The sequence below is a fragment of the Podarcis cretensis genome, assembly GCF_951804945.1.
Source record: "Podarcis cretensis genome assembly, chromosome: 9".
Taxonomy (NCBI): domain Eukaryota; kingdom Metazoa; phylum Chordata; class Lepidosauria; order Squamata; family Lacertidae; genus Podarcis; species Podarcis cretensis.
The window spans coordinates 60,451,828-60,477,719 of record NC_137178.1 but is presented as its reverse complement, the minus strand read 5'-3'; the positions used below and the strand labels follow the sequence as shown (position 1 = coordinate 60,477,719).

The window sequence follows — 25,892 nt, the reverse complement described above, 5'->3', positions numbered from 1 at the left end:
CATCAGGAGACAGATGTGAAGCATAACCGTGTGCATGTTTACTCGGAAATAAGTGCCACTGTTTTCAGCAGGGCTTACTCCCAAGTAAATGCACAGAATTGCAACTTCTGAGCTCAAGGATAAGGCAGCACTGAGGAAGAAGGAGGCCTACCCAGAAGATTAAATTGAGCACAATATAAAGAATAAGAGGGACCACTTAGTAGTGCTATATGCTAACAACAACAACAACAACAACAACAACACGTTTCCAAGCACAATTCAAAGTGTTGGTGCTGACCTCTAAAGCCTTAAACGGCCTCGGTCCACAACAACAACAACAATACATTTCCAAGCACAATTCAAAGTGTTGGTGCTGACCTCTAAAGCCTTAAACGGCCTCGGTCCTGTATAGCTGAAGGAGCGTCTCCACCCCCATCGTTCTACCCGGACACTGAGGTCCAGCCCTGAGGGCCTTCTGGTGGTTCCCTCACTGAGAGAAGCCAAGTTACAGGGAACCAGGCAGAGGGCCTTCTCGGTAGTGGCACCCGCCCTGTGGAACGCCCTCCCTTCAGATGTCAAAGAGAACAACTACCACCAGACTTTTAGAAGACATCTGAAGGCAGCCCTGTTTAGGGAATGTTTGACGGACTACTGTATTTTAATATTTTGTTGGAAGCTGCCCAGAGTGACTGGGGAAACCCAGTCAGATGGGCAGGGTATAACTAATAAATTATTATTATTATTATTATTATTATTATACCCCGCCCATCTGGCTAGGTTTCCCCAGCCACTCTGGGCGGCTCCCAACAGAACACTAAAAACATGATAAAAGATCAAACATTAAAAACTTCCCTAAACAGGACTGCCTTCAGATGTCTTCTAAAAGTTAGACAGTTGTTTATTTCCTTGACATCTGATGGGAGGGCCTCTTGTGTGGCAGCACCTCCCCTTTGGCATGTGTTCTGAAAGAACACCAGGCTGGCAATTTCAATATTGGCATTTGGGCACCTGGTTACAACTCATTTGTTCACCCATCCTAGGCTTTCCCTGCTAGATTGGTGTTTATGTGGATGCATCAATCCAACCTACAGATTTGTGATCCACTTGTTTCACTAATGTAATTTCATTGTGGATTTCATGCTGTCCACTGCCGTGATATGATTATTATTCCTTAACCCTGGCAGGTATAGAGATTTCTGAAAAATAACAAACCATGGGAAAGAAAGAGGAAGCTCATAAAGGACCTTAAAAGTTAAGTACCGTATTTTTCACTCTATAGGACGCACCGGACCATAGGACGCACCGGAACACAGGAGGGGGAGAACAGGGGGGGGGGGAATTCTCCCCCTCTCTGCTCAGCTCCCCTTCAGCAAAGCAGCAGGAGAAACGGACCCCCTTCCATTTCTCCTGCCGCTTCGCTGAAGGGTCTCTGTGCAGAGAGGGAAAACTATGCAGCACCTCTCCAGCGAAGCGAAGCCTGGAGAGCAAGAGGGATCGGTGTGCACCAACCTCTCTCGCTCTCCAGGCTTCAGGCGGCTATCCGCAAGCTTTCGGAGCGCAGCGAGTTCGCGCTGTGCTCCGGCGGCTTCAGGCGGCTTCAGCAAAAGAAATGCGAAGCCTCCGGAGCACGTGCGGAGCTCTCCCTCTGCGCTTTGGAGGCTTCGTGTTGCTATTGCTTAAGCCAAGGAACCTGCATTCGCTCCATATGACACAAACACACATTTCCCCTTAATTTTTGAAGGGGAAAAAGTGCGTCTTATAGAGCGAAAAATACGGTATATGTTGACGGAATGATGTACCGTATTTTTCGTCCCATAGGACGCTCCGTCCCATAGGACGCACCTAGTTTTTTTGGGGGGAAATAAAGGAAAAAAAATTTCCTTTATTTCCCCCCCCAAAACCAGGTCGGGGAACAGCGGGATGTCGGCGCTGCGCCTCCCCGCTGTCCCCCGAGCTTGTGGGGCTGGCCGATGTCTGCCCGAAGCATGGGGCGCTCTGCTTCAGGGTGTTCCTCGCGCCGGGCGGCAGGCTGCTATCCACAGCGTGGGGAGCCCTGTGGGAGGGCGCCCCGTGCTCCGCGCTGCAGGCTGCCGCCCGCAAGCCTTCCGCGCCCAGGGGGAGATCCCCTGGGTGCGCAAGGCTTGCAGACACCTGCGTGAAGCACGGGGCGTCCTCCGGAGGGTGCCCCGTGCTCCGTGCTGCAGGCTGCCGCCCGCAAGCCTTGCGCGCCCGGGGGGAGTTCCTCTGGGTGCGCAAGGCTTGCGGACACCTGCGTGAAGCACGGGGCGTCCTCCGGAGGGCACCCCGTGCTCCGCATTGCAGGCTACCGCCTGCAAGCCTTGCGCGCCTGGGGGAACTCCCCCTGGGCGCGCAAGGCTTGCGGATAGCTTCCTGGAGCCTGGAGTGCGAGAGGTGTCGGTGCGCACTGACGCCTCTCGCTCTCCAGGCTTCAGCGAAAGCCTGCATTCGCCCCATAGGATGCACACACATTTCCCCTTCATTTTTGGAGGGGAAAAAGTGCGTCCTATAGGGCGAAAAATACGGTAAATCAGGGAAGAGACAACTATAGAGATGATACACAACCAGAATGGCCACTTGCCCTTCCGTGGCTGACCTCTGTCACAACTGCATTCAGACGTGCGAGTGCAAGTTGCTATTCTACAGTCAAAAGTTATCTAAGAATTTTTAATACTGTGCGTGGCAAGTATTACCTTATTTATAACAGGAATTATTGACAGCTGTGCTTCAAACGCAAGATAAAAATTCGCAACCGTTTGAGCTTGAATACCCTAGAAAAAAACATCATTATTAAACATCTGAAAGTTTGTGAATGTAGTCTCTCCACCCCACCCCAAACTGTCCCGATGGGGAAAAAAAGACATGGCCATAGCTCAGAGGCAGAGCGGATATTTTCCACATAAAAGGTCCCAGGTTTCAATCTTCAGGTAGGTTAGGAGAGACCCCTGCCCATGAAATCAACCAGTCATGGAAAATTGTTTTTGTAGCAGTAGATGTTAGAATCACAGAATTGTAGAGTTGGAAAGAATCGTAAGAATCATCTAGTCCAACCCCCTTGCAATGCAGGAATATTTCGCCCACATGGGGCTCAAGCTCAGAACCCTAAGATTAAGAGCCTCAAGCTCTATGGGCTGAGCTATTACAGCATAACAGGTGACCTAATCTACCACCCCAGTTATCAAGCGAAGGTAATATCTGCAGAAACTCGAAGTGTTCATTCAGAAGACTCATTATGTCTAGTAGGGCTTGGTCTCTCGTGGGCTGCAATCCAGTACTCACTTATTTGGGAGTAAGTCTTGAAAGACCTACACTGGCTCCCAGTACGTTACCGAGCACAATTCAAACTGTTGGTGCTGACCTTTAAAGCCCTAAATGGCCTCGGCCCAGTGTACCTGAAGGAGCATCTCCACCCCCATCATTCTGCCCAGACACTGAGGTCCAGCACTAAGGGCCTTCTGGCAGTTCCCTCCCTGCGAGAAGCCAAGTTACAGGGAACCAGGCAGAGGGCCTTCTTGGTTGTGGCACCCGCCCTGTGGAACACCCTCCCACCAGATGTCAAAGAGAAAAACAACTACCAGACTTTTAGAAGACATCTGAAGGCAGCCCTGTTTAGGGAAGCTTTTAATGTTTAATAGACCATTGTATTTTAATATTCTGTTGGAAGCTGCCCAGAGTAGCTGGGGAAACCCAGCCAGATGGGCAGGGTATAAATAATAAATTATTATTATTATTATTATTATTATTATTATTATTATTATTATTATTAAGTCCCACAGCACTCAATGGGGCCTGTCCCTGAGGAGACATCTATTGGATTGGATTGTAAGTGTGTTTAGGATTGTAGGCTAAGATCCTTAGTGCTCATAGCACCTAGACACTCATAATATCAGACAACACACAGGATCCAACTCTCAGAGCCAACAATCCCATAACAGGCTCATCAGGAACTGCCTGTGGTGGAAATCTATCTGGTCTTTTCCATATTTCTTAAAAGTTATCTACAACGATAGACGAATCTTCCCTCAAACCATTTGGGAGAGGCAAACTCTTCATTGCTCCACGAAGAACAAAGACGAGGCAGAAGTTACTGTTGTCAGTTACAAACCCTACCTCATTTGCATCCACTACAAGCAAGACGCCTTGACAAGCAGACAACGACCGTGAGACTTCATAGCTAAAATCTACGTGGCCCTGTAGGGGGGAAAACAAGCAATGCAAACATTTCAAGAACTTGGCATCTCAAGGTCCGGTTAAAAAAGACCATCAAAAGAACACCATGAAGTCATGGTGGAACCCACTGTCTGACAACTTTCCAGAAAGCATCGAAACTAGTTTCTGCTATTTTGTTAATACTGTCAAAATCAGTGGTTCCTAATTAGGGGTACACAGACAACACACCTATGCCAGAGACTCACTTATCTGGGAGGAACGGCTCATAACATCAAAATGGCAACCTACCCCCTTTAGGAAACTAGTTATGAAAGCTTCTTGACCTGTAATTAGTTAACTGTAGTTCTTGAAAAAATGACAGAACTTTTATTTTGTGGGGAGGAGGGAACTAAGTATAGGAGGGACTAAGTACCTAGAACCTGGTGTTCTCCGTGATGACTACAACTCCCATCATCCCTGACATGACCATTCGGCCAAGATAGCTAGGGTGGATGGGAATTGTAGTCCAAGTTATCTGGGATGCATCTGCATAGGGTCTTAGGCCTGTGGCACCTTGTATTTGTACTTTCTTTTGAAGAGACCGTGAGAGTCAACAAATTCCTCCCTGTGCCGGGCGATGAAGATTTCTAGATGACTCATCCAGTTCATTTGCTTCAATCTTTCTAAACCCCCTCATTAACTCGGCTTCTCCTATTTAATAAATTAGTTGCATTAGTCTAACAACTGCAGTGTGTCCAGTGATTAATTGCAGCTCTGCTTCGTTCCTGCCTGATAACAATGGAGCTTTATCCAACCCCTAAAGCAGGCATAAGGATTTCTCACCGCTAATATACCAGAACACGGTACCCCTGCCTGAACTGAGCTACACAACCAATTCGGAGTTACTAGATCACAGCCATGGATTTGCTCCGGTCCGCGGTTATTTATATATTTATTTTACAATATTTACACGCCACCCAATTATCTGGGTAAGGTAAAGATAAAGGGACCCCTGACCATTAGGTCCAGTCGTGGCCGTGGGGTTGCAGCGCTCATCTTGCTTTATTGGCTGAGGGAGCCGGCACACAGCTGGTCATGTGACCAGCCTGACTAAGCTGCTTCTGACGAACCAGAGCAGCACACGGAAACACCGTTTACCTTCCCACCGGAGCTGTACCTATTTATCTACTTGCACTCTGACGTGCTTCCGAACTGCTAGGTTGGCAGGAGCTGGGGTAGCAATGGGAGCTCACCCCATCGTAGGGATTCGAACCGCCGACCTTCTGATCAGCAAGTCCTAGGCTCTGTGGTTTAACCCACAGTGCCACCCGCGTCAATTATCTGGGTAGTTTGCTGTAAAAAGTGAAAACCAGAGGGTTTTTTCCAACTGTTCGGTCTTCGCAGAACAGACCCACTGAAATGTATGGGCATGACTAACTTCGGTTCATTCATTTCAATGGGTCTCCTCTCTGAGCAAAGCAGACAACCCTTAAAGTAAACAAATAAAGCATACACTTAAAAGCTAAACAAAATAAAAGCAACAGCAGAATAAAGCCAAAGTAAAAAACCAGTAACAAGAAGTAACAATAATGCAAAAAACAATAATCTAGAAGCATTCAATATTTTCTCTTTCAAAAACGACAACAATAGTTCAATTTCGTATTATTTCAGCAACATTGATGATTAACTTACAGGTGTATCAATGAGATTTAAGAGGTAATTTGTTCCTTTATGGTTATAAATCAGAGAGGCAGTCTGGGCTTTAACGGTGATTCCTCTTTCTCGTTCCACTTGCAATTTATCCAGCACCTGTTTGTTATGGTCTGTTTTGGCAATGGTTCCTAGAGAATCAAAAATACTGCATAATTAATGTACATTGTGATAAGTGTCCATTTTTGCATAGCCATATTTAATTCTCATACACCTATGGCTATTTTTTTAAAAACCATGATCAATTTTTATGTGTTATCTTTCTCAGTCTACTCCTATCAAGAAAGCTAGGGTTCCAAAGTTTAGCGGAGCAAGCAGACAATACTCAGGGAAACTCATCTAAAACATATTCGAGTAACTGATTGGTGAAAGGGCTACTCTCAAAATTGATGCAATATATTGTTAATTTCGACACCTGAGTTTCAGAGTTCTAGTGGCACAGCCCAAATGCGCAAATGTTGAAGTGAAGTCTCAATACCTGTGTCCGTGCCTTTCCCAGTCCTGTCTTAAACTCCAAAGTACATGTAGCCCTGACTTATCAGGACTTCTCTATAATCAGAGACCTAAAATAGGCGCTACGCATGAAAATGGCAGGAAGGGAGCTGGCTACATTGTCATCTGTAGAGATGATAGTCTGTATTGAAGATCCCTATGGAAAATAAGAGCTGCACACTTTCAATGGACAAAGGCGGATTCGGCAAACAAGGCAAGTTACACAAGTTGTATGTGTGCATATCATATGTTGCCTCTGTGACTTTGAAAATCTGAGAAAGTTTAGCTGGAAGGAGAAATGTGTAAACCTCTTTTGGTAGTAAGGTAGTAAAAAAAACACGTTTTTTTTAATGCAAACTGACTGCCGTTTCACAGAACAGATGTCCCCCAAATTAAATACAATAAAATAGAATGGAAACTTTAGCGTCCCACTTCTGTGACAAAAATGCACACTCAGGTAGTGAAAGAAAACTTACAATTTACCAGCTATTACCATAAAGCGTTCTATTTTAGGTATGGAAACGGTAAACATTAGAAGTATTCTACTGAATCTATAAACAATGGTCAGCATAGAAAATGAAACTGGTATTGGAATCACAGAATCATAGACTCATAGAGTTGGAAGAGACCACAAGGGCCATCGAGTCCAACCCCCTGCCAAGCAGGAAACACCATCAGAGCACTCCTGACATATGGTTGTCAAACCTCTGCTTAAAGACCTCCAAAGAAGGAGACTCCACCACACTCCTTGGCAGCAAATTCCACTGTCGAACAGCTCTTACTGTCAGGAAGTTCTTCCTAATGTTTAGGTGGAATCTTTTTTCTTGTAGTTTGGAACCATTGCTCCGTGTCCTCTTCTCTGGAGCAGCAGAAAACAACCTTTCTCCCTCCTCTATGTGACATCCTTTTATATATTTGAACATGGCTATCATATCACCCCTTAACCTCCTCTTCTCCAGGCTAAACATGCCCAGCTCCCTTAGCCGTTCCTCATAAGACATCGTTTCCAGGCCTTTGACCATTTTGGTTGCCCTCCTCTGGACACGTTCCAGTTTGTCAGTGTCCTTCTTGAACTGTGGTGCCCAGAACTGGACACAGTACTCCAGGTGAGGTCTGACCAGAGCAGAATCGTAATTGCTGTGCATAAATAACAAAGATGAAGACTATTACCACAATCTGTGAAGCAGGTCCTGGTAGCCATTCCTACAGGTCACCACCTCACAGTGGAAAGAAGGGCTTTCTCCCTTGTGTAGATCAGGAAGCTGCTAAATGTTGCTTGCTTCCAACAGCAAGAGAAATCAGACTGCTTCACCCAAGCTTTTCCTGACTATTAATAGGACCTCACTATCATAACTGATTATGACGTTTTATCCATATGGCTTTTATTATTCTATTTTGTCTTATGTCTCTGTTTTACATGTTCTGCCTAGGTATTTATTTTAAATGAAGTGTGGGAACGTCAAGGATAGCAGGAAAGGATATATTGAATAAATATTATCCTTCCTTCAAAACAGATTCCCTTCAATATAGCAGGGAGCTAGTTTGCAGATTCATTTGAATCTCTTTAGTTAAGTAATCCAATCTGGCTTGCCCATTATTCCTGCTGTCCCCTTTTATCCCTCTTAACAGAATAAGGACACAAGAGTCTTTCCTTAAAAGTAACAAGAAGTTTACTCACGTTTCAGTTCACGATTTGATTCCTGAAAGGCAGGCTTGACTTAGTAGTTACATAACAATCTGTGAGTACATCTCACATGGAGACTGAACTCATGTGCTGCTAGCTGGGAGCCAGCAGACAGCAAAATTACATTAAGAGAACAAAATGGCTGCAGGAGAGCAGCATGGCAGCAAGCAAGAGAGAGATCAAGAGAAAGAAAATGGCTGTGTGACTCGGCTCTTTTATGGAGGAAACCATGGCCATGCCAGTCTCCCAGATCACATGCAGAGGGAAGACACTCCAGACCAGTGGAACAGGAAGTTACCTGTTGTGCACACTCTGGGGAAATAAGGAATGTTGTATTTGACTGTTCCAATGGATTACATCCCACAGGCAGCACCCAAAGAAATAAAGCATACTGTAAAATTATCTCACCTGTTATCTCCAGCAGCCTATCTGCTAGAGTACTTTTCCCATGGTCCACATGAGCTATTATGCTGAAATTTCTAATGTTTTCAACAGGAAACAATGACATGTCCACTGTATCCTAAAGCACATAAAGGAAAAGGGTCACAAATCATGAATAGTCTGGGGTGGTGGACCAATGTATTTGCCAATGTATTTATATTCTCGTTAAAAACCTAAAAAATACCATTTTGCATTTTTTGCTCCAAGATACAAAACTGGGAGGAGGTCCAGGCCAATGAAAGTTTGTGATTCTGATGGAAAATCCCTTTGGTACCCTTACAGCTTTTGTTTTCCATCTGCATTAATAAGCAACAAATGCATGGGCAAACAGAAAGGTTGTTAAATTTAAATAATAGTAATAAAATCAGTGGCTGTCTTATTTCAAGGGATGGGGGTGATTTCACAAACTGGGCAACGTAACAGAAAAGACTGCCCCTATGGTTGGTCCCAATATGAAACTTAGGGCTTTATAGCTCAACAAGAGTAACTTAAACTGTGCTGTTCTTTCCAAAGTTGTGCTACTCACATTAGGCAACTCGACAGTAGCCAAGTTAAAACACCTGGAGAACACTAGCCTAGGGAACACTGAATTATGTTACACACACACAATGTGTTTTAAGTTGCAGCTTGTAAAATCTCAGTTAAGAGTTACTATTCGTCACCGCATACACATACAGTAGCTACGTAGTCAATTGATAGTTACTCTTAACCAAGATGTTTCAGGTGGCAACTACATGCTGTGAATCACTCTACTGTTGTGAACTCATATGTTGCATACAAATTTACTAAATAACTAAAGGTAAAGGGACCCTTGACCGTTAGGTCCAGTCACGGACGACTCTGGGGTTGCGGCACTCATCTCGCTTTATTGGCCAAGGGAGCCGGCGTACAGCTTCCAGGTCATGTGGCCAGCATGACTAAGCCGCTTCTGACGAACCAGAGCAGCACACGGAAACGCCGTTTACCTTCCCGCCAGAGCGGTACCTATTTATCTGCTTGCACTTTGATGTGCTTTTGAACTGCTAGGTGGGCTGGAGCAGGGACCGAGCAACAGGAGCTCACCCCGTTATGGGGATTCGAACGGCCAACCTTCTGATCGGCAAGTCCTAGGCTCTGTGGTTTAACCCACAGCGCCACCCACATCCCTACTAAATAAATAGACTAACTCAAAACATACCTACTTGGGAGATATGCTTCACTGAAATGAATGAGACTTACTTTCAAAGATATGGTCTTATGACTGGGATTTTTGATAAAACTTTGACCTTCCTGATACTCATTTAACAAAAAAAAAGTGGTAAGAGCGGAGAAAAATATCAGGCGGGCATGGAACATCATTATGTTTGCAAAGTAGTAGCAGGAATTAGCTACCTGTTGTCATCTACTTCAGAACCCAATCCAATGACTTGGATTGCAATTTGCTATGGAATTTTTTGGCCATCCATTTACTTCTCAGCTACATTATTTACAAGGTGAACTTAATCATGCTGAAATCAGCCCAATAACAATTATGGTATTTTGTAAGTAGACAAGACAACTGTCACCTTGCCAGTCTCGGAGGAATATCGCCTGAGGAATGTGACGCGATGTCCGGGAGACTTTTCCAAACCCAGAGAAAGAGACGAAAAAATGCCAGCATGATATGACCTCTTGAGGCTGACAGCAAGCCATAATGCCCTTTTCATAAGCGCAGACATGCTTTTAGGAGAACTAAAAGCAGTCACCGTCCAGAGTGTGGTGTGATAAGCAAAGTGCTCAGAACAGGGCATAAACGCAGCCACTGGCTCAGCATAGTTTTCTCGCTCCTATAATCAGTCAAAGGAATCCTTAACAAAAATACATTTCCAAAAGTTGGAGAAACTTGGTTTTATGAAGCTGTGCATGTGTTCTCTGTACAGGGCAGAAAGATCCAAGGTTTACATTGTTTATTCCCATTCTTCACCAAGACACTGGGCTACACCTGTGAAGAGAGAGAAAGGTTGAACTTAGTTTTTTAAGCAGTACACTGAACTTGTTCTCAAAATGTGCTCTTTTCCCAGCTGCAACCAAACCACTAATATTTGAGAGAACCAATTTACGAAGCAGTCTTGAAGTGACAGACCTTGCCTGTATCAACTTACATCCTTCATTGCAAAGGACTTAATTTTTGTCCTAACAGTTAGGTTTATTGCAACTCAAACTCATCAGTGCTCTTTCTTTCACTTCTGCCCACCAGCCAGAGTATTAGAAGCGTCCCTGAAGGATAAGCCGATCAACAGTTAATTGCCAGGGTAGCTAGGTAGAAACTCCCAAGTCACAGCCAATATTCCTTCAACTACCAAATGATGGGATAAAGAAGAGAGGGCAGTTGCTTTGATATTTGTAACCCTTCCTATGCTTTGGTTAGGCACTGCTGGAAACAGAATGCTAGACTAGAAAAAATGGCTAAGCTTTTCTTATTTTCCTCATGCCTTCTATCATCCTGACCTACGTGCTCCATGGCCATTATTTTTAAATGCACATTATTTTAAATTCCAGCGGAGTCAAGAGATGCAGACTACCTGTTTACAACAGCAGAAATGAGCATTATTTCAGAATACTCTCCCATGGCTGGACTAAACATAATTTTATGTGACTTGAGTTTCATAGCCCACTGATCAGGAATTTGTTCCACAAGTCTAAATGCATGGCCTATTAACCATTTAATAGACTTCTGTGTAGGAATCAATCTACACATTATGCAGGACACAAGGGACCTGAAACAAAACATTGTTCCAGGCAGTCAGCTATGACCTCCAACACAATACTCCATTACTGCTCACATCCCATTGACTCTTTTATTCCTCAGCAGTCTGTCATTATCTATAGACAATGAACACACTCAGCCTTCACTGGGCTTTTGGGGGGAATCTTCCCCATTAAGGTTTTAAAATATGAATTTCTGCAAATCTAAACCTGCTGTTATCTCCCTCTTGTATGTGGGTGGTGTCCTTTTGGGTGCATAAGCATTTTAATATTGGAAATGGGAAATTATAGCGGTAGAGCAAAGCAGTAGAATTCTAGTGGTGGACAATATTTTTTAAAGCATCTCCACATAAAACAGGAAGTCTCTGTGTGTGTTTTCCTGCATATGCTAGTTTAGGGGCAGGCATTTAAAATGGAACTCTCTTTTTCTCTCCCTGCAGTCTGAAGTAGTACAGTTATACCACGTTCTGCATAATGCATAGAATTGTTTCACAGCTGGTGTAGACATAATGTTTATGGTTTTGTTCGCATCAGCACGGGCAAGGCAGCAGCAAAGTGGGAGCACACAGAAGATTGCATCAGCAACTTCTATGATAATAAAATATACATTTGCAACATCCAAGCCTGATTGGATGATGATTTTTTCCACGTTCCCACCATGTTACACTGCTCACATATATCACATTTATGAAAACAACACACAGGGTTTAGGCAGGTGTAGTAAACATATGAAACAGCTTGTAGACACGTCATCCTTGTAGGAAATCTGCAACACGTAAAATTTCCAGAGAAGCAAAGCTACGCAAATTCAGAGACTTGCCTTCTTCCATTACAAAAGGCCACAGACAACTCTCTAACCACCAAATCTGGTCAGTCATAATGGGACAGTGTGGGGGGCTAAGGTTGGGTAGGTTGCATCAAGACTGGATTAGCTGTATGTGGGGCTTGATCTGGAAGCTGCAATTAGTGCAGATTGCTGCTGCACAATTGCTGACAGGGGAGGCTTTTCAGTATTTAACACCTGCACTCAGAGATCTGCACTGGTTGCCTATTTGCTACTAAGCCAAGTTTAAGGTGTTGCTATTAGTCTATTCAGCCCTTAGCTGCTTGGGAACAATTTACCTATGAGATTGCCTTACACTACACTTCAGTCAGCCGAATTAACATGGTTACAGGTGCCACATAATACCCATTCTGCATTTGTAAGAACTCAACCCTTAAGTATGGCGGCACCTTCACTCTGGAATTTCCTGTCTATTGAGATCAAGCAGGCGCCTGCCTAAACCATTTGTTTAGGCAGGCTTACCAAGATGCTTAGAAAGTCGGTGTGTAATTTTAGTCTTATTTTAGTATTTTATCTTTTTGTGTGTTTTAAAGTAGGGTTGTAATTTTTTCTGGATTTTACTGCTTCATTTTTTGTAAACCGCTTTGAAGCCTTTTTAGTCTTTTTTTTTACAATCAAGTGCTGTGAATAAATCTTATGAAAGATCCTGGTTCAGATCACGAAGCTCTCTGGGTGAGTTTGGGCTGGTAGGTCACTACATACGTCTCTTCGCCTCACACACCTTACAGGGCTGCTGTAAGGACACAAAGGGGAGGATGAGATAAACATACACACCAAGGGGAGAGGCAGTGTATATAATACAGTGGTACTTCAGGTTACAGACGCTTCAGGTTACAGATGCTTCAGGTTACAGACTCTGCTAACCCAGAAATAGTACCCCGGATTAAGAATTTTGCTTCAGGATGAGAACAGAAATCGCATGGCGGCAGCAACGGGAGGCCTCATTAGCTAAAGTGGTACCTCAGGTTAAAGAACAGTTTCAGGTTAAGAACGGACCTCCAGAACGAATTAGGTTCTTAACCTGAGGTACCACTGTAAATGGATGAAAAGTCACGCACAGCCTTTGCAAAGAGTTGCTAGCGGGCCTTCGGCAGGGACAAGGGCAGTCTGAGGAGCTTTTATAGAAATAATGGAATCGTAAATTTGGGAGCTCCTGCCAACCTAGCAGTTCGAAAGCACGTCAAAGTGCAAGTAGATAAGTAGGTACCGCTCCGGCAGGAAGGGAAACGGCGTTTCCGTGTGCTGCTCTGGTTTGCCAGAAGTGGCTTAGTCATGCTGGCCACATGACCCGGAAGCTGTACACCGGCTCCCTCGGCCAATAAAGCGAGATGAGCGCCGCAACCCCAGTCGGCCACGACTGGACCTAATGGTCAGGGGTCCCTTTACCTTTTTAAATTTGGGAGGGACTCCCCCCCCCCAGGGTCATCTAGCCCAACTCCCGTTGCAATATGCAGGAATCACAACATGTGTTGGTTCCCCATCCAACCGATGTGAAACCATACCGGATCCTGCTTAGCTTTGCGAAATGTGCTGGCAGTTTCCTGGCTGCACATGGTTCTTCTCGCCACCCTTTCCATGTTTACAATCTCTTCTGCACCTGACATGGAAGTACGCGGATAAAAGCAAGACAGAATGCACCAAAACAAATTAAAACTTCAGTGGCAATTAAAGCCAATGTTTTATTAATCTATTCAAATATGGGTTTCTGCGTATCTGAAGAAGTGTGCATGCACACGAAAGCTCATACCAAGAACTAACTTAGTTGGTCTTTAAGGTGCGAGAAGCAAAGCTACAGGGAACCAGGCAGAGGGCCTTCTCGGTAGTGGCGCCCGCCCTGTGGAATGCCCTTCCAGCAGATGTCAAAGCGATAAATAACTACCTGACATTCAGAAGACATCTTAAGGCAGCCCTGTTCAGGGAAGTTTTTAATGTGTGATATTTTAGTGTATTTTTGGTTTCCATGGAAGCCGCCCAGAGTGGCTGGGGAGACCCAGCCAGATGGGCGGGGTACAAATAATAAATAATTATTATTATTATTATTATTATTATTATTATTATTATTATTATTACTGGAAGGAATTTTTTTATTTTGTTTTGACTATGGCAGACCAACACGGCTACCTATCTGTAAATGCGTTTCTTCACTTAGCACTGCCCACTCTAGACATTTCTGCACTAGCCCCAACTTTACTCTACGGTCTTCCGCGTGGATTAGAAATAAAATAAAAACCTTGCATCACTTATCACAGACCCCAGAGTAACCCCTTGCCGCCGCCTCATTTAGCACCCCGGGTAAGATACTGCCCGTCCTCTTATGAAGGCAACGAGGTGAGGAAGGAAAAGGAAAAAAAGGGATCACCCACCATTACTAACTCGGACATCACAGACTTCCGAGACCCTTGACACGGAACTAATCGATGTGTACCGGAAGTGAGAGGTGGAAATAATAACTCTGCTTTATTTCTTATCTCTATGGGATTTTCGGGGCGAATAGAGATAGAAAAACAAAGTCGTACATCCATATAGCGCACGGTTTAGAGTTTTGCTGTTTTGAGACAGCTGTTTGTCCCACTTAACACAGTCTGGAATAAGACCAGTGCCGGATTTATGTATAAACTAAATAAGCTATAGCTTAGGGCCCCACTCTCTTGGGAACCCCCCAAAAAATTAAAGAAAAAACAAACCTGGATGTACATTTCAAAAATACAAAATAGAAAACAAATGAAATAATACCTACATTCAGCAATAGTGTTGTGTGTTGTGTAGGCTCCTGTGATGTAAGTCATGGGCCCCGCCTGCTAGCCTGCTCCCTAAATTATCACTGGTTTGCTATTATTATTTCATACTATAGCAAGTTTCTAGAGACTAGATTATGAGTCTTTGTAAATTGTGTTTCTAAAGGAACTTTTGTTATTGCCAAATGCCAACGTGTTTGCATTATTAAGTTTGTTATGAAAAAAAATCATTTTAAGTTGGAACTTAATAATTATTTCACTATTGATATCCTTCTTAATTGTATTTCAGTTCAACAATTATTTGGATAAAATACATACTTTGTTATGTGCAAATGGCTTTAGATACCTATTAGGTCCATAAATTACCATATAGCATGTATTCAACACAAAAAACAGCGACATTTCGTTGTTGACAAAGGGCTTATAGGAGCGAAGGCCGCACATGGAGTTGTCACTTTTAATCCCTGCAGGCAAGAGAGAGAAGCAGAGAGAGAGATGGAGAGAGGCGAAGAGGAAGGGTATCAAAACTAACCCGGAAGTGTGCTTCCAGGCTATGAAACTGGCAGTCTAACCTTTAAAAGTCTACAGGCTATACGCGGGGAGGGGAGGGGAGAAAAGGAAGGAACCGACTGCTCTGCGCACTAAATACATGCTGCTCCGAGGGAGAGGGACGTACTGCGCGTGCGTTGTAGGCACTGGGAACCCTCTGATTGGCCAAGCTCACGGGCAGGGCTAGTCCTGGGGAGAGGAGAGGCTCTTGCGGCAGTTCGTTTTAAAAAGAGGGGCGCATGCGCGGGGCCATGTGCTGGGTATTACCTTATATGGCGGGGGGCGGGGGGAGTGTGACCTGTCCTTCAAAACTGCAAGTGATGCAGGGTTTTATTTTATTTTTAATCCACGCGAAAGACCGTAGAGTCTAGTGCAGAAATGTTAAGAGTGGGCAGTGCTAAGTAAAGAATCCCATATTTGAACAGATTAATAAAACACTTGCTTTAATTGTCACTGAAGCTTTAATTTGTTTTGGTGCATTCTATTCTGCTTTTAATTTTATTTATTATTTCATAAAATCGATGCACTGCTTGATTATTATTATTATTATTTTTAAGAAAAAGACAACCCCAAACCCTCAAAGGTCTCTATGTTTTTAATGATGGTTCTATGTTTTTAGTGATAAATTTATTGTTTTATCTTTTTGTTTTGTTTTGTTAACAAGCCACCTTGAGGCTTTCCCCCACCACCACCCCTTACAATCAAGCTGCATATAAATCTGTTGAAAGAAATAAATAAACAAAACTCAAAAGCCCTAGCTCATCAAGGAACTCTCTTGGCTAGAACCAATGTCAGCATGAAATGGGTTGTGGAGGAAGTGTAGTGGCTCCTCTCCCCATCCGCAGATAGGGCGGGAAGACCATAGAACTGTACAGTTGGAAGGGGACCCTGAGGATCATCTAGTCCAACCCTCTGCAATGCAGGTATATGCACCTGTCCCATAAGGGGACTGAACCTGCAACCTTGGTGTAAATCAGCTCTAGCCAACTGAGCCATCCAGATCCTCCACTGCTGTATCCCAGGGGTCAGCAAACTTTTTCAGCAGGGGGCTGGTCCACTGTCCCTCAGACCTTGTGGGCTGGACTATATTTTGAAAAAAAAAAATGAACAAATTCCTACCTCCCACAACTAAGCCAGAGATGCATTTTAAATAAAAGCACACATTCTACTCATGTAAAAACACGCTGATTCCCAGACTGTCCGTGGGCCAGATTGAGAAGGCGATTGGGCCGGATCTGGCCCACGGGCCTTAGGTTGCCTACCCCTGCTGTATCCTCATTGCCTCGCCTCGCCCCAATATCCTGATAAGCCTAGCATAAGAACATAAGAGGAGCCTTCAGCTGGATCAGACCACTGTAGTCCGGCATCCTGTTCTCACGGGGCCAACTAGACGCCAGCAAGCAGGATTCGAACGCAAGACCCTTTCCCCTCCTGTGGTTTCCAACAATTGAGATTCAGAAGCATGGCTGCCTCCTAGTAGCTAGTAGCTCAACTATTGCTACAATGATGACATTGCCTCTAGCCAGCCACCCCTTATGAACAACTGCTGACTATGTGTTAGGGGTTCTTCAGGGGCATGGGCAGTAATGATACGGTTGCCATACGTCCAGAATTCCCCAGACATATCCAGAATACTGCAGTTGAAAGCAGAGTCTGGGCAGAATTCAGCTAAATGTCTGGGATGTTGGCAGTCTCATTTATGCCAATTTCCCACAAGAATCATTCAAAAGCATCCCATTATTTTGCCCTCAACAACTTTTCTGTCTGCATTTTCACTTTTTGAAATATGGCAACCCTAGGGTAGCACCCCCCCAAAAAAACCCCCATGCATCCTGAAGTGATATAGTCTATTCTGCCACTTTATTCATGCCCTCCAACATTTCTCTGATGAAAATAGGGACGCCCTATTCAATAACAACAACAGTTTTATTATTTGTACCCTGTGTTGCCCCAGCCACTCTGTGTAGCTTCCAGCACATATAAAAACAACATAAAACATGAAACGGTGAAATCTGCTATGATTAAATGGGCACAAGATGTTGGACATGACATAATGATGGCTGACTGGGAACAGTTATGGACCACAGGTATGAAATTTACGGCATGTAATGCCCTAAGAGAGAATTTAATGAAAATGATTTACAGGTGGTACATGACACCAGTCAAGCTTGCAAAAATTAACCATTTGCCCGAAAATAAATGTTGGAAATGTAATGAGACTGAAGGTACATTCTTTCACCTTTGGTAGACATGCCCAAGGATTAAGACATTCTGGGAGATGATTTATAATGAATTGAAAAAGGTATTTAAATAGACCTTTCTGAAGAAACCAGAGGCCTTTCTCCTGGGCATGGTCGGCCAATTGGTGCCAAAGAAGGACAGAACTTTATGTATGCAACAACAGCAGCAAGAATACTCATCGCGAAGTATTGGAAGACACAAGATTTACCCACCCAGGAAGAATGGCAGATGAAGTTGATGGACTATATGGAATTGGCGGAAATGACTGGCAGAATCCGAGACCAGGGAGAAGAGTTGGTGGAAGAAGATTGGAAAAAATTTAAAGATTATTTACAGAAATATTGTAAAATTAATGAGCTATAGAAAAATGGTGGAATGAAGTTATATGGCTTTGGCAGAAATGTTATAAGGAACTAGGTAGAGATAGGTTGTTAATTTATTAAAGGGAAAAAATAAGGTTAGAATATGTTAAGATTAATTATAGGACAGAAAATAGATGAAGATGGAAAGGAATTGCTGAAACAGTTAATTGAAGTGGAATACTGACGAGGGCCTGCGTGAGGAAGTCAATGAAACAAGTGAATGAAAGTTAAGATTGAAAATATTGGAAGTGTTTTTAATTGTTTTTGTTTTGTTTTGTTAATTCAATGTTTCATGTAGTGTTTTTGTTTTTGTTTCTGTTTTTGTTTTTGTATTTTATTGTCATGTTTAATTCTTTTTCTTTCTTTTTGTAATCTTTAAACTCTTGATAAATATTATTTTTTTAAAAAATAAAAACAACATAAAACATTTTTTTTAAAAAAAATCCGTATACAGGGCTGCTTTCAGATGTCTTCTAAAGGTTGTATAGTTCCTTATCTCCTTGGCTCGTGGGTCATATAACTCCATACCCTCTAACATTTCTCCAATGAAAGTAGGGGTATCCTACGGAAAAGCAAGACATTTCTGGATCAAATCAGAAACCGGGATGGCTTCTGTAAATCTGGGACTGTCCCTGGAAAATCGGGGAACGTGAAGGGTCTGTTTTATTTTGCTGCCTGAGAGTCGCAGACCTGTGTCGTGTGACTGTTGTAAATGCAGGAAAGACTATAGAGCAGAAATTGAATTTACGCTCGTGCCGGTTGGTTTTATGGTTCCCAATATAAACTTGTGGCCTTGGTGTGCACAGTAATGGCCTGCTAATGCTTCTGACAGAATGGCCAAGGGCATGATTGAGAAATGAACCGGGTCATTAAAACAATGCATAGGTAAACAATTTTTAGCTTAGCCGGCACAAGACTTAAATTGTGCTTGGAGTCACAGCTGTAAATAACTGTAAGCGGGCTGTTGTTTTTAACAGAACGATGGTTTGTCCATTGTGATATTTAGATCCTGCCTTTTCTCCAAATTGCTGAGGATGCGGCACATATTTTAACTTACTTTATCCTGCACTACAGAGAGGTAGACTAGGCTGCTAAGCATGATTTGCCCATCACTCTTACTCAAATCCTGATTTCAAATCAAGATTCCCACAGCTAACACTAGTCACCTCAAACACTCTCTGCCTTTATCTGAGCTATTTTGTTAGATAAAATTCCCTGAAGAACCAAAAGGTAGTTCAAGTGATTATTTATTAATTCATGTGTATATGCCAGAGACTTTATGTACCTGAGCATGAGGTAAATGACAAGGTGCTTTGAATGTAGAAATGCAAGGCGAGGAATAATATCTTGCCTGGCATAGCAAAATATAAAGCTGAAGAATGTGATTCAATATTATAGCAAACATTATACAAATCACTAGCTCTGTGCTATTGCACCTGCTTCTACTAACACCTGGCCCTATAAAAATGTCTACACAGGAGAATGTCCAGAGATTTCAAAGAAACAATATAGTCTGCCTACAGTTTTCAAAACATCCATTATATGCCGGTGATGAGGAACCTTGAATGAGACATAATTGCATTATGCACCAGTCTCCTGGAGCCAGACTCTAAACGTATGATAAAGTAATATGGACAGGTTGTCAATAAGCACATCTGTCAAACCACCCCTTTTTGTATTGCTATAACTCTATATCACACACATGACACATCCTATCTGTATATGGAAGCAGAATAAAAACAACAGGGGCACAGTGCTTAACCCTAGTGATGTGGGGCAGAAAATAATTCTTTTTCCTAAGTTCATTAGTAGCAGAGAATTGGTGCCGAGTAACCTTGCTCACATAGAGGCAAATCACTGATTATTTTTCTTAATTAATAGTGAAAGTGGGGAGGGGCCGATTTTCATCCGGACCACAGCATATGTGGAGGGTTTAACCCTTTTCTTCTCCACCAAAGTCCTGACAAAATAACCCACCCACTTCCACTCTCCGGGCTGCTGTTAGCCTTCACAGAGAGGGGAGAGAAAGATGCTCACTTTGGTACTAATGTAGAGTCCCACAATATGTAGCACTAACACCATTCCAGAAAACATTGTGGAGAAGGTGGCTCTGCGATAGCAAAGCCCTGTAAAGAATATGAGGATCAACTGTGTACAGAATACGACCTGGCTGAAATTTGGGGCTGTTCATCATTTTGATGATGTTGTAATAAAACATATGTATCTGCTTTGTTGTTGTTGTTTAGTCATTTAGTCGTGTCCGACTCTTCGTGACCCCATGGACCAGAGCACACCAGGCACTCCTGTCTTCCACTGCCTCCCGCAGTTTGGTCAAACTCATGCGGGTAGCTTCAAGAACACTGTCCAACCATCTCGTCCTCTGCCGTCCCCTTCTCCTTGTGCCCTCCATCTTTCCCAACATCAGGGTCTTTTCCAGGGAGTCTTCTCTTCTCATGAGGTGACCAAAGTATTGGAGTCTCAGCTTCACGATCTGTCCTTCCAGTGAGCACTCAGGGCTGATTTCCTTAAGAATGGAGAGGTTTGATCTTCTTGCAGTCCATGGGACTCTCAAGAGTCTCCTCCAACACCATAATTCAAAAGCATCAATTCTTCGGCAATCAGTCTTCTTTATGGTCCAACTCTCACTTCCATACATCACTACTGGGACACTACTGTGTCTGCTACCTAACAGTTAATGCATCCCACTCTGTACTTACTTGGACTCAACACAAATGAGGTGAGGGAAAACTCTGCTCTGCATTTTGTCAACTGTGCACAAGGTAAAACCAGATGACATGGAACAAGTACAGTGGTACCTCAGGTTACAGAGGCTTCAGGTTACAGACACTTCAGGTTACAGACTCCGCTAACCCAGAAATACTACCTCGGGTTAAGAACTTTGCTTCAGGATGAGAACAGAAATCGTGCTCTGGTGGCGCAGCGGCAGCGGGAGGCCCCATTAGCTAAAGTGGTGCTTAACCTCAGGTTAAGAACAGTTTCAGGTTAAGAAAGGACCTCCGGAACGAATTAAATACTTAACCCAAGGTACCACTGTATTCATAGAACCAGTGCTTCTTTTCTTGGGACATACACAGGTACGCATACCCCTAAACATTTTGTGAATCTAAGTTTGGCCTCATTGAGGGGCAGTATTTCAATCTGAGTAGGAAAATGAGAGTACCCCTAAACATTTGTTTAGGGGGGAAAGCACTGCATAGAACTGAAGGTGGACCACATAGGAGCCAGTGTCTCTGCTAACTAATATGCTGTTATAATTTACACACAGACACACACACACACAGAGAGAGAGAGAGAGACACAGAAAGGCTGAAATGTTTTTTCTTCCTACTCAGATTGAATGGGCACCAGTCAAAAAAGCATTTGAAATTAAGTCATTGGTGTTCATTTCCCACAAAACCTTCCCTAGCCCAACCAGCCACCTGACTGAGTATATGATAAAATGAAATGGCATTGTAATGTGCACAATATGAATATAATTCTACCCTTCAAGAGAAAGCTCAAAATGTTATTAGCAAGCACGTTCTGTCGCCTATGAATGTGTTTCAAGCATCTCCTCAGCATCTGGTCAAGCAGGTGTGATTAAGGCTGAAGGCAGAATAGTGCCTGAACATAATCATCTGCAGGAATAGGCTCCCAAGGGCAGAATCAAAAGGTTTCCGTCAATCAAGTTGGTGTAGGACCTTGTTTGCAGAATCTCAGGATGGCATCACAAGTCCTTGTGTCAGCGTGTAAGCTAATGAGAAATGGCTCAACATTTCCTTCCTTAAGTAGCTGGCTCGGACTCAACAGTGAATTTCAGTTTCTTCCAAATGAAGTTTGAAAATGAAATTTAGGCACCACAACAAACTTGCAAAATGGCCCCCCTTCCCCATAGGTTCTGCTTCATTTGCTGGATTAAAGAAGAGTATTGCATGGATGATGTCATTATATGCCTCAATCACTCGATGTCAACTATTCCCATAATGTTTAGTGATGCAAAACACACTTTAAAATTTGTGTGATGGGCGTTAACTCCTACTGGAAACTTTTCTGCTCCGCCAGGCAATTAAGAATGCATCCCCCGCAATGGTCTACTGATGTTTGTGAGCCATTTCACAGGGGCTCCCTGTCAGACCTCACAATTGGCAGCTTGCTTTCAGTTGCCAGTTTTCCTTTTGTATCTCCATCTGTACCTGCCCTGTCCCATATGACATCAGGTGCAAGCCAGGTGCGCATGTTTTTTGGGAAGCAGCCGCGTGGGCCAAACTAGGCTGGAGTCTCCTCACCATTGTCTGGCACAATGATATTCCACCTGATAATTTGGTACACCAGGCTAAATCACCAGAAAAGCCGAGGCAATTTATTTGATATGACAGGTACCATCATCTTAAAGACGTTTCACATTGAAAGTGATTTTTTTTTTAGAAAAAAGAAAAAAAACCTAAATATTATTGATGAGGAGAGTTTTACTGCTAATGAATCTCCCCCCACATTTCCTCTCCCACATGGTAATGTGACATTTGAAAGTGTGTTTTCCTTCTCGCATGATGGCATTAATTTTTCAAGAAGGTTCTGAATCTTCGAGACAGTTTGCATACGATGTGTTGCAAAATGGCACAGAGATAAATCAGTAGTTTGGATGAAAGCACAAAGGATTAAATTGCTTTAAGATTAGTCACACACACACACACACACACCCTGACTTGGATCTAGAGTTTGAGCACCTGCACGATTTGAGGAAAAAGCACAATTCCCCAGCTGTGATGCAGAAAATAGGAAGTTGGAATATATCCATCCAGCATGATCTACACTGACTAGTATCATTTCTGCAATGTACAGTGGTACCTTGGTTCTCAAACTTAATCCGTTCCGGAAGTTCGTTCCAAAACCAAAGCGTTCCAAAACCAAGGCACGCTTTCTCATAGAAAGTAACGCAAAACGGATTAATCCGTTCCAGACTTTTAAAAACAACCCCTAAAACAGCAATTTAACATGAATTTTACTATCTAATGACCATTGATCCTTAAAATGAAAGCAATAATCAATGTAAGGTAAAGGTAAAGGTACCCCTGCCCGTACGGGCCAGTCTTGACAGACGCTGGGGTTGTGCGCCCATCTCACTTAAGAGGCCAGGGGCCAGCGCTGTCCGGAGACACTTCCGGGTCACGTGGCCAGCGTGACATCGCTGCTCTGGCGAGCCAGAGCCGCACACGGAAACGCCGTTTACCTTCCCGCTGGTAAGCGGTCCCTATTTATCTACTTGCACCCGGAGGTGCTTTCGAACTGCTAGGTTGGCAGGCGCTGGGACCGAGCAGCGGGAGCGCACCCCGCCGCAGGGATTCGAACCGCCGACCTTTCGATCGGCAAGCCCTAGGCGCTGAGGCTTTAACCCACAGCGCCACCTGCGTCCCTAATAATCAATGTACTGTACTATAAAATAAGTAAGACAGTACTGTAGATGATAAAAATTTAAATTATTATTTTTTCTTACCTGCACATATGATAGTCATGGTCTGGATCGGGGGCTTTTATCCATTTCCGCAGCCATAAAGGTAAAGGTAAAGGTACCCCTGCCCGTACGGGCCAGTCTTGACAGACTCTGGGGTTGTGCGCCCATCTCACTTAAGAGGCCAGGGGCCAGCGCTGTCCGGAGACACTTCCGGGTCACGTGGCCAGCGTGACATCGCTGCTCTGGCGAGCCAGAGCCGCACACGGAAACGCCGTTTACCTTCCCGCTGGTAAGCGGTCCCTATTTATCTACTTGCACCCGGAGGTGCTTTCGAACTGCTAGGTTGGCAGGCGCTGGGACCGAGCAGCGGGAGCGCACCCCGCCGCAGGGATTCGAACCGCCGACCTTTCGATCGGCAAGTCCTAGGCGCTGAGGCTTTAACCCACAGCGCCACCTGCGTCCCTCCTCAGCCATACAATCAATCAATCAGTAGATGAACTGGGTTCCACACAGTCACAAAAACAAACTAACCGAAAAAGCCTCAAAAAGAAAAACGCAAAATAAATAGCTAAAACAAAAGCGCCAAACTTAATCCGTTCCAGAAGTCCGTTTGACTTCCAAAATGTTCAAAAACCAAAGCACAGCTTCTAATTGGTGCAGGCGCCCCGGAAACAATAGTCAACAGCCGCATCGGACATTCAGCTTCCGAAAAACGTTCAAAAACCAGAGCACTTACTTCCGGGTTTTTGGCTTTGGGGAACCAAGGCATTTGAGAACCAAGGCGTTTGAGAACCAAGGTACCACTGTATTAGGCAGGGGACATTTGCAGTCCTACCCAGAAATGCCAGGGATTCAACCTGAACTTCCTGCCCGCAAAGCAAGCTCTCTACCTCTGAGCTACAGGCCTTTCGCTCTGACAGATCCTCACCCAATATACTCTTACAAATGTTGGGTGCCACCCCAACCCTCTGGCGAGCGGTAGCAACATCCCATAGGGTTCCAGGCACTCACATCAGGTCTGTGTTCCTTTGGAGACTAGAGACACGGCAGAGACTGTCATAGGTTTACGAAATATGGTTTGTTCACCTTTTTACACCTTCAGTCTGTGTGGTGGGAGTCCAGATTTGACAGCATGGTCATTTCAAGAGGGGCTTGTGCCCCACAGAAGTGCAGCTCTTTCAGCCAGCCTTCAGCCAGCCAGCCCAAGATGGATCCTGGTCTTTCCTTCTCCTTCCTGCTTCCCAGAACTAAAACTCTCTTTTCCTGTCACTTCAAACACACACCTTGGCAACATCTATCTGCCCAGGCCAAAGGATTCCTCTCCAATAGCCCGATCAACCCTTTTTGTCATGTTAACAGATTTGCTCTTTGCTAAGCCAGCCAGGCTGCTTTGCATAAGGCAGCCCAGGGATTCCTTATCTGGCACAGTTCTGAAGCTTGTACTTTCATCCATATCCCATTTAATCAAAATCCTACCATTTATTATGGGACGCGGGTGGCGCTGTGGGTTAAACCACAGAGCCTAGGACTTGCCGATCAGAAGGTCAGCGGTTCAAATCCCCATGGCAGGGTGAGCTCCCGTTGCTCAGTCCCTGCTCCCGCCAACCTAGCAGTTCAAAAGCACATCAAAGTGCAAGTAGATAAATAGGTACCACTCTGGCGGGAAGGTAAATGGCGTTTCCGTGCACTCCTCTGGTTCACCAGAAGTGGCTTAGTCATGCTGGCCACATGACCCGGAAGCTGTACGCCAGCTCCCTCGGCCAATAAAGTTAGATGAGCGCCTCAGCGCCAGAGTCATCCGTGACTGGACCTAATGGTTTAGACCACAGCGCCACCCATGTCCCCATACCCCAACCCATATAAATAAAGAGAGCAATAAGACTGGTTTGGGGTCAATACAGGCCACAACTTGATTGAATACAGATGAAAGAGGTTTGGCTTAGGCGTGGGGCAATCCAAATATGTGTGGTCAATCCAGGCAGAGGTTCCTAAGACGTACATCAAATAGAGTGACCCCCGCAGGGACTGCTTCTTGGAGGAGTACCTTTGGCCCTGGGCCCTACCTGGCCACGCAGACATGGCCACTCCCCCCGGATCCCTTTAATGGGATACCCCAGCGTTTGGAGGGGCAGGCAGAGACTACAACCTCCCCTCCATCCAAGACAAAGGATTGCCCCGACGCCCAGCCGCCAACTGAGCAACGCTCGCCGCCAAACCACTCACATCTGCACCTGTGCCTTAATGCCTTTGATCGCTCCCTCCCAGCAGTCATTCCTCCTCTGGCCACTGCTATGGATGCAGAACCTGACTGTCTCCAGGCACTGTGGTCATCTGCTAGGAAATTCTCTGGGTAGACATCTATAGGATTGTGTTGTCAGCCACTTGAGCAGAAGGCAGAAGTTTAGAAAAAGTGTCCCGTCCCCTGCGAAGGACAAGCCGCAACACCAAAGAACCTTTTTTTGTGCAATGTCCTTCTCTGGGACCCGCTAGGTAAGGCGGGTTTTTAAAATTACTG

At 44.3% G+C, this 25,892-nt stretch overlaps 1 protein-coding gene across 4 annotated transcripts in view; it reads right to left on the bottom strand.

The window, feature by feature from the left end:
- The window catches only part of GUF1 (GTP binding elongation factor GUF1), a 28,109-nt gene extending 13,640 nt beyond the window's left edge, over window positions 1-14,469 (bottom strand). For 2 of the 4 annotated variants that reach the window (XR_013842135.1, XM_079989704.1), the window contains exons 1-6: window positions 14,405-14,469; window positions 10,018-10,433; window positions 8,441-8,552; window positions 5,839-5,987; window positions 4,108-4,188; window positions 2,691-2,768 (exon numbers count right to left, since the gene is read on the bottom strand). Coding sequence is in view for 3 of the 4 variants with exons in the window: in XM_079989704.1 (XP_079845830.1) it covers window positions 2,691-2,768; window positions 4,108-4,188; window positions 5,839-5,987; window positions 8,441-8,552; window positions 10,018-10,242 (645 nt within the window). In the remaining variant the exon portion in view is untranslated. Of the gene's footprint in view, window positions 1-2,690; window positions 2,769-4,107; window positions 4,189-5,838; window positions 5,988-8,440; window positions 8,553-10,017; window positions 10,434-14,400 lie in introns of all 4 variants that reach the window. The other 2 variants (XM_079989705.1, XM_079989706.1) reach the window with 2 other exon arrangements.
- Window positions 14,470-25,892: the final 11,423 nt, after the last annotated feature.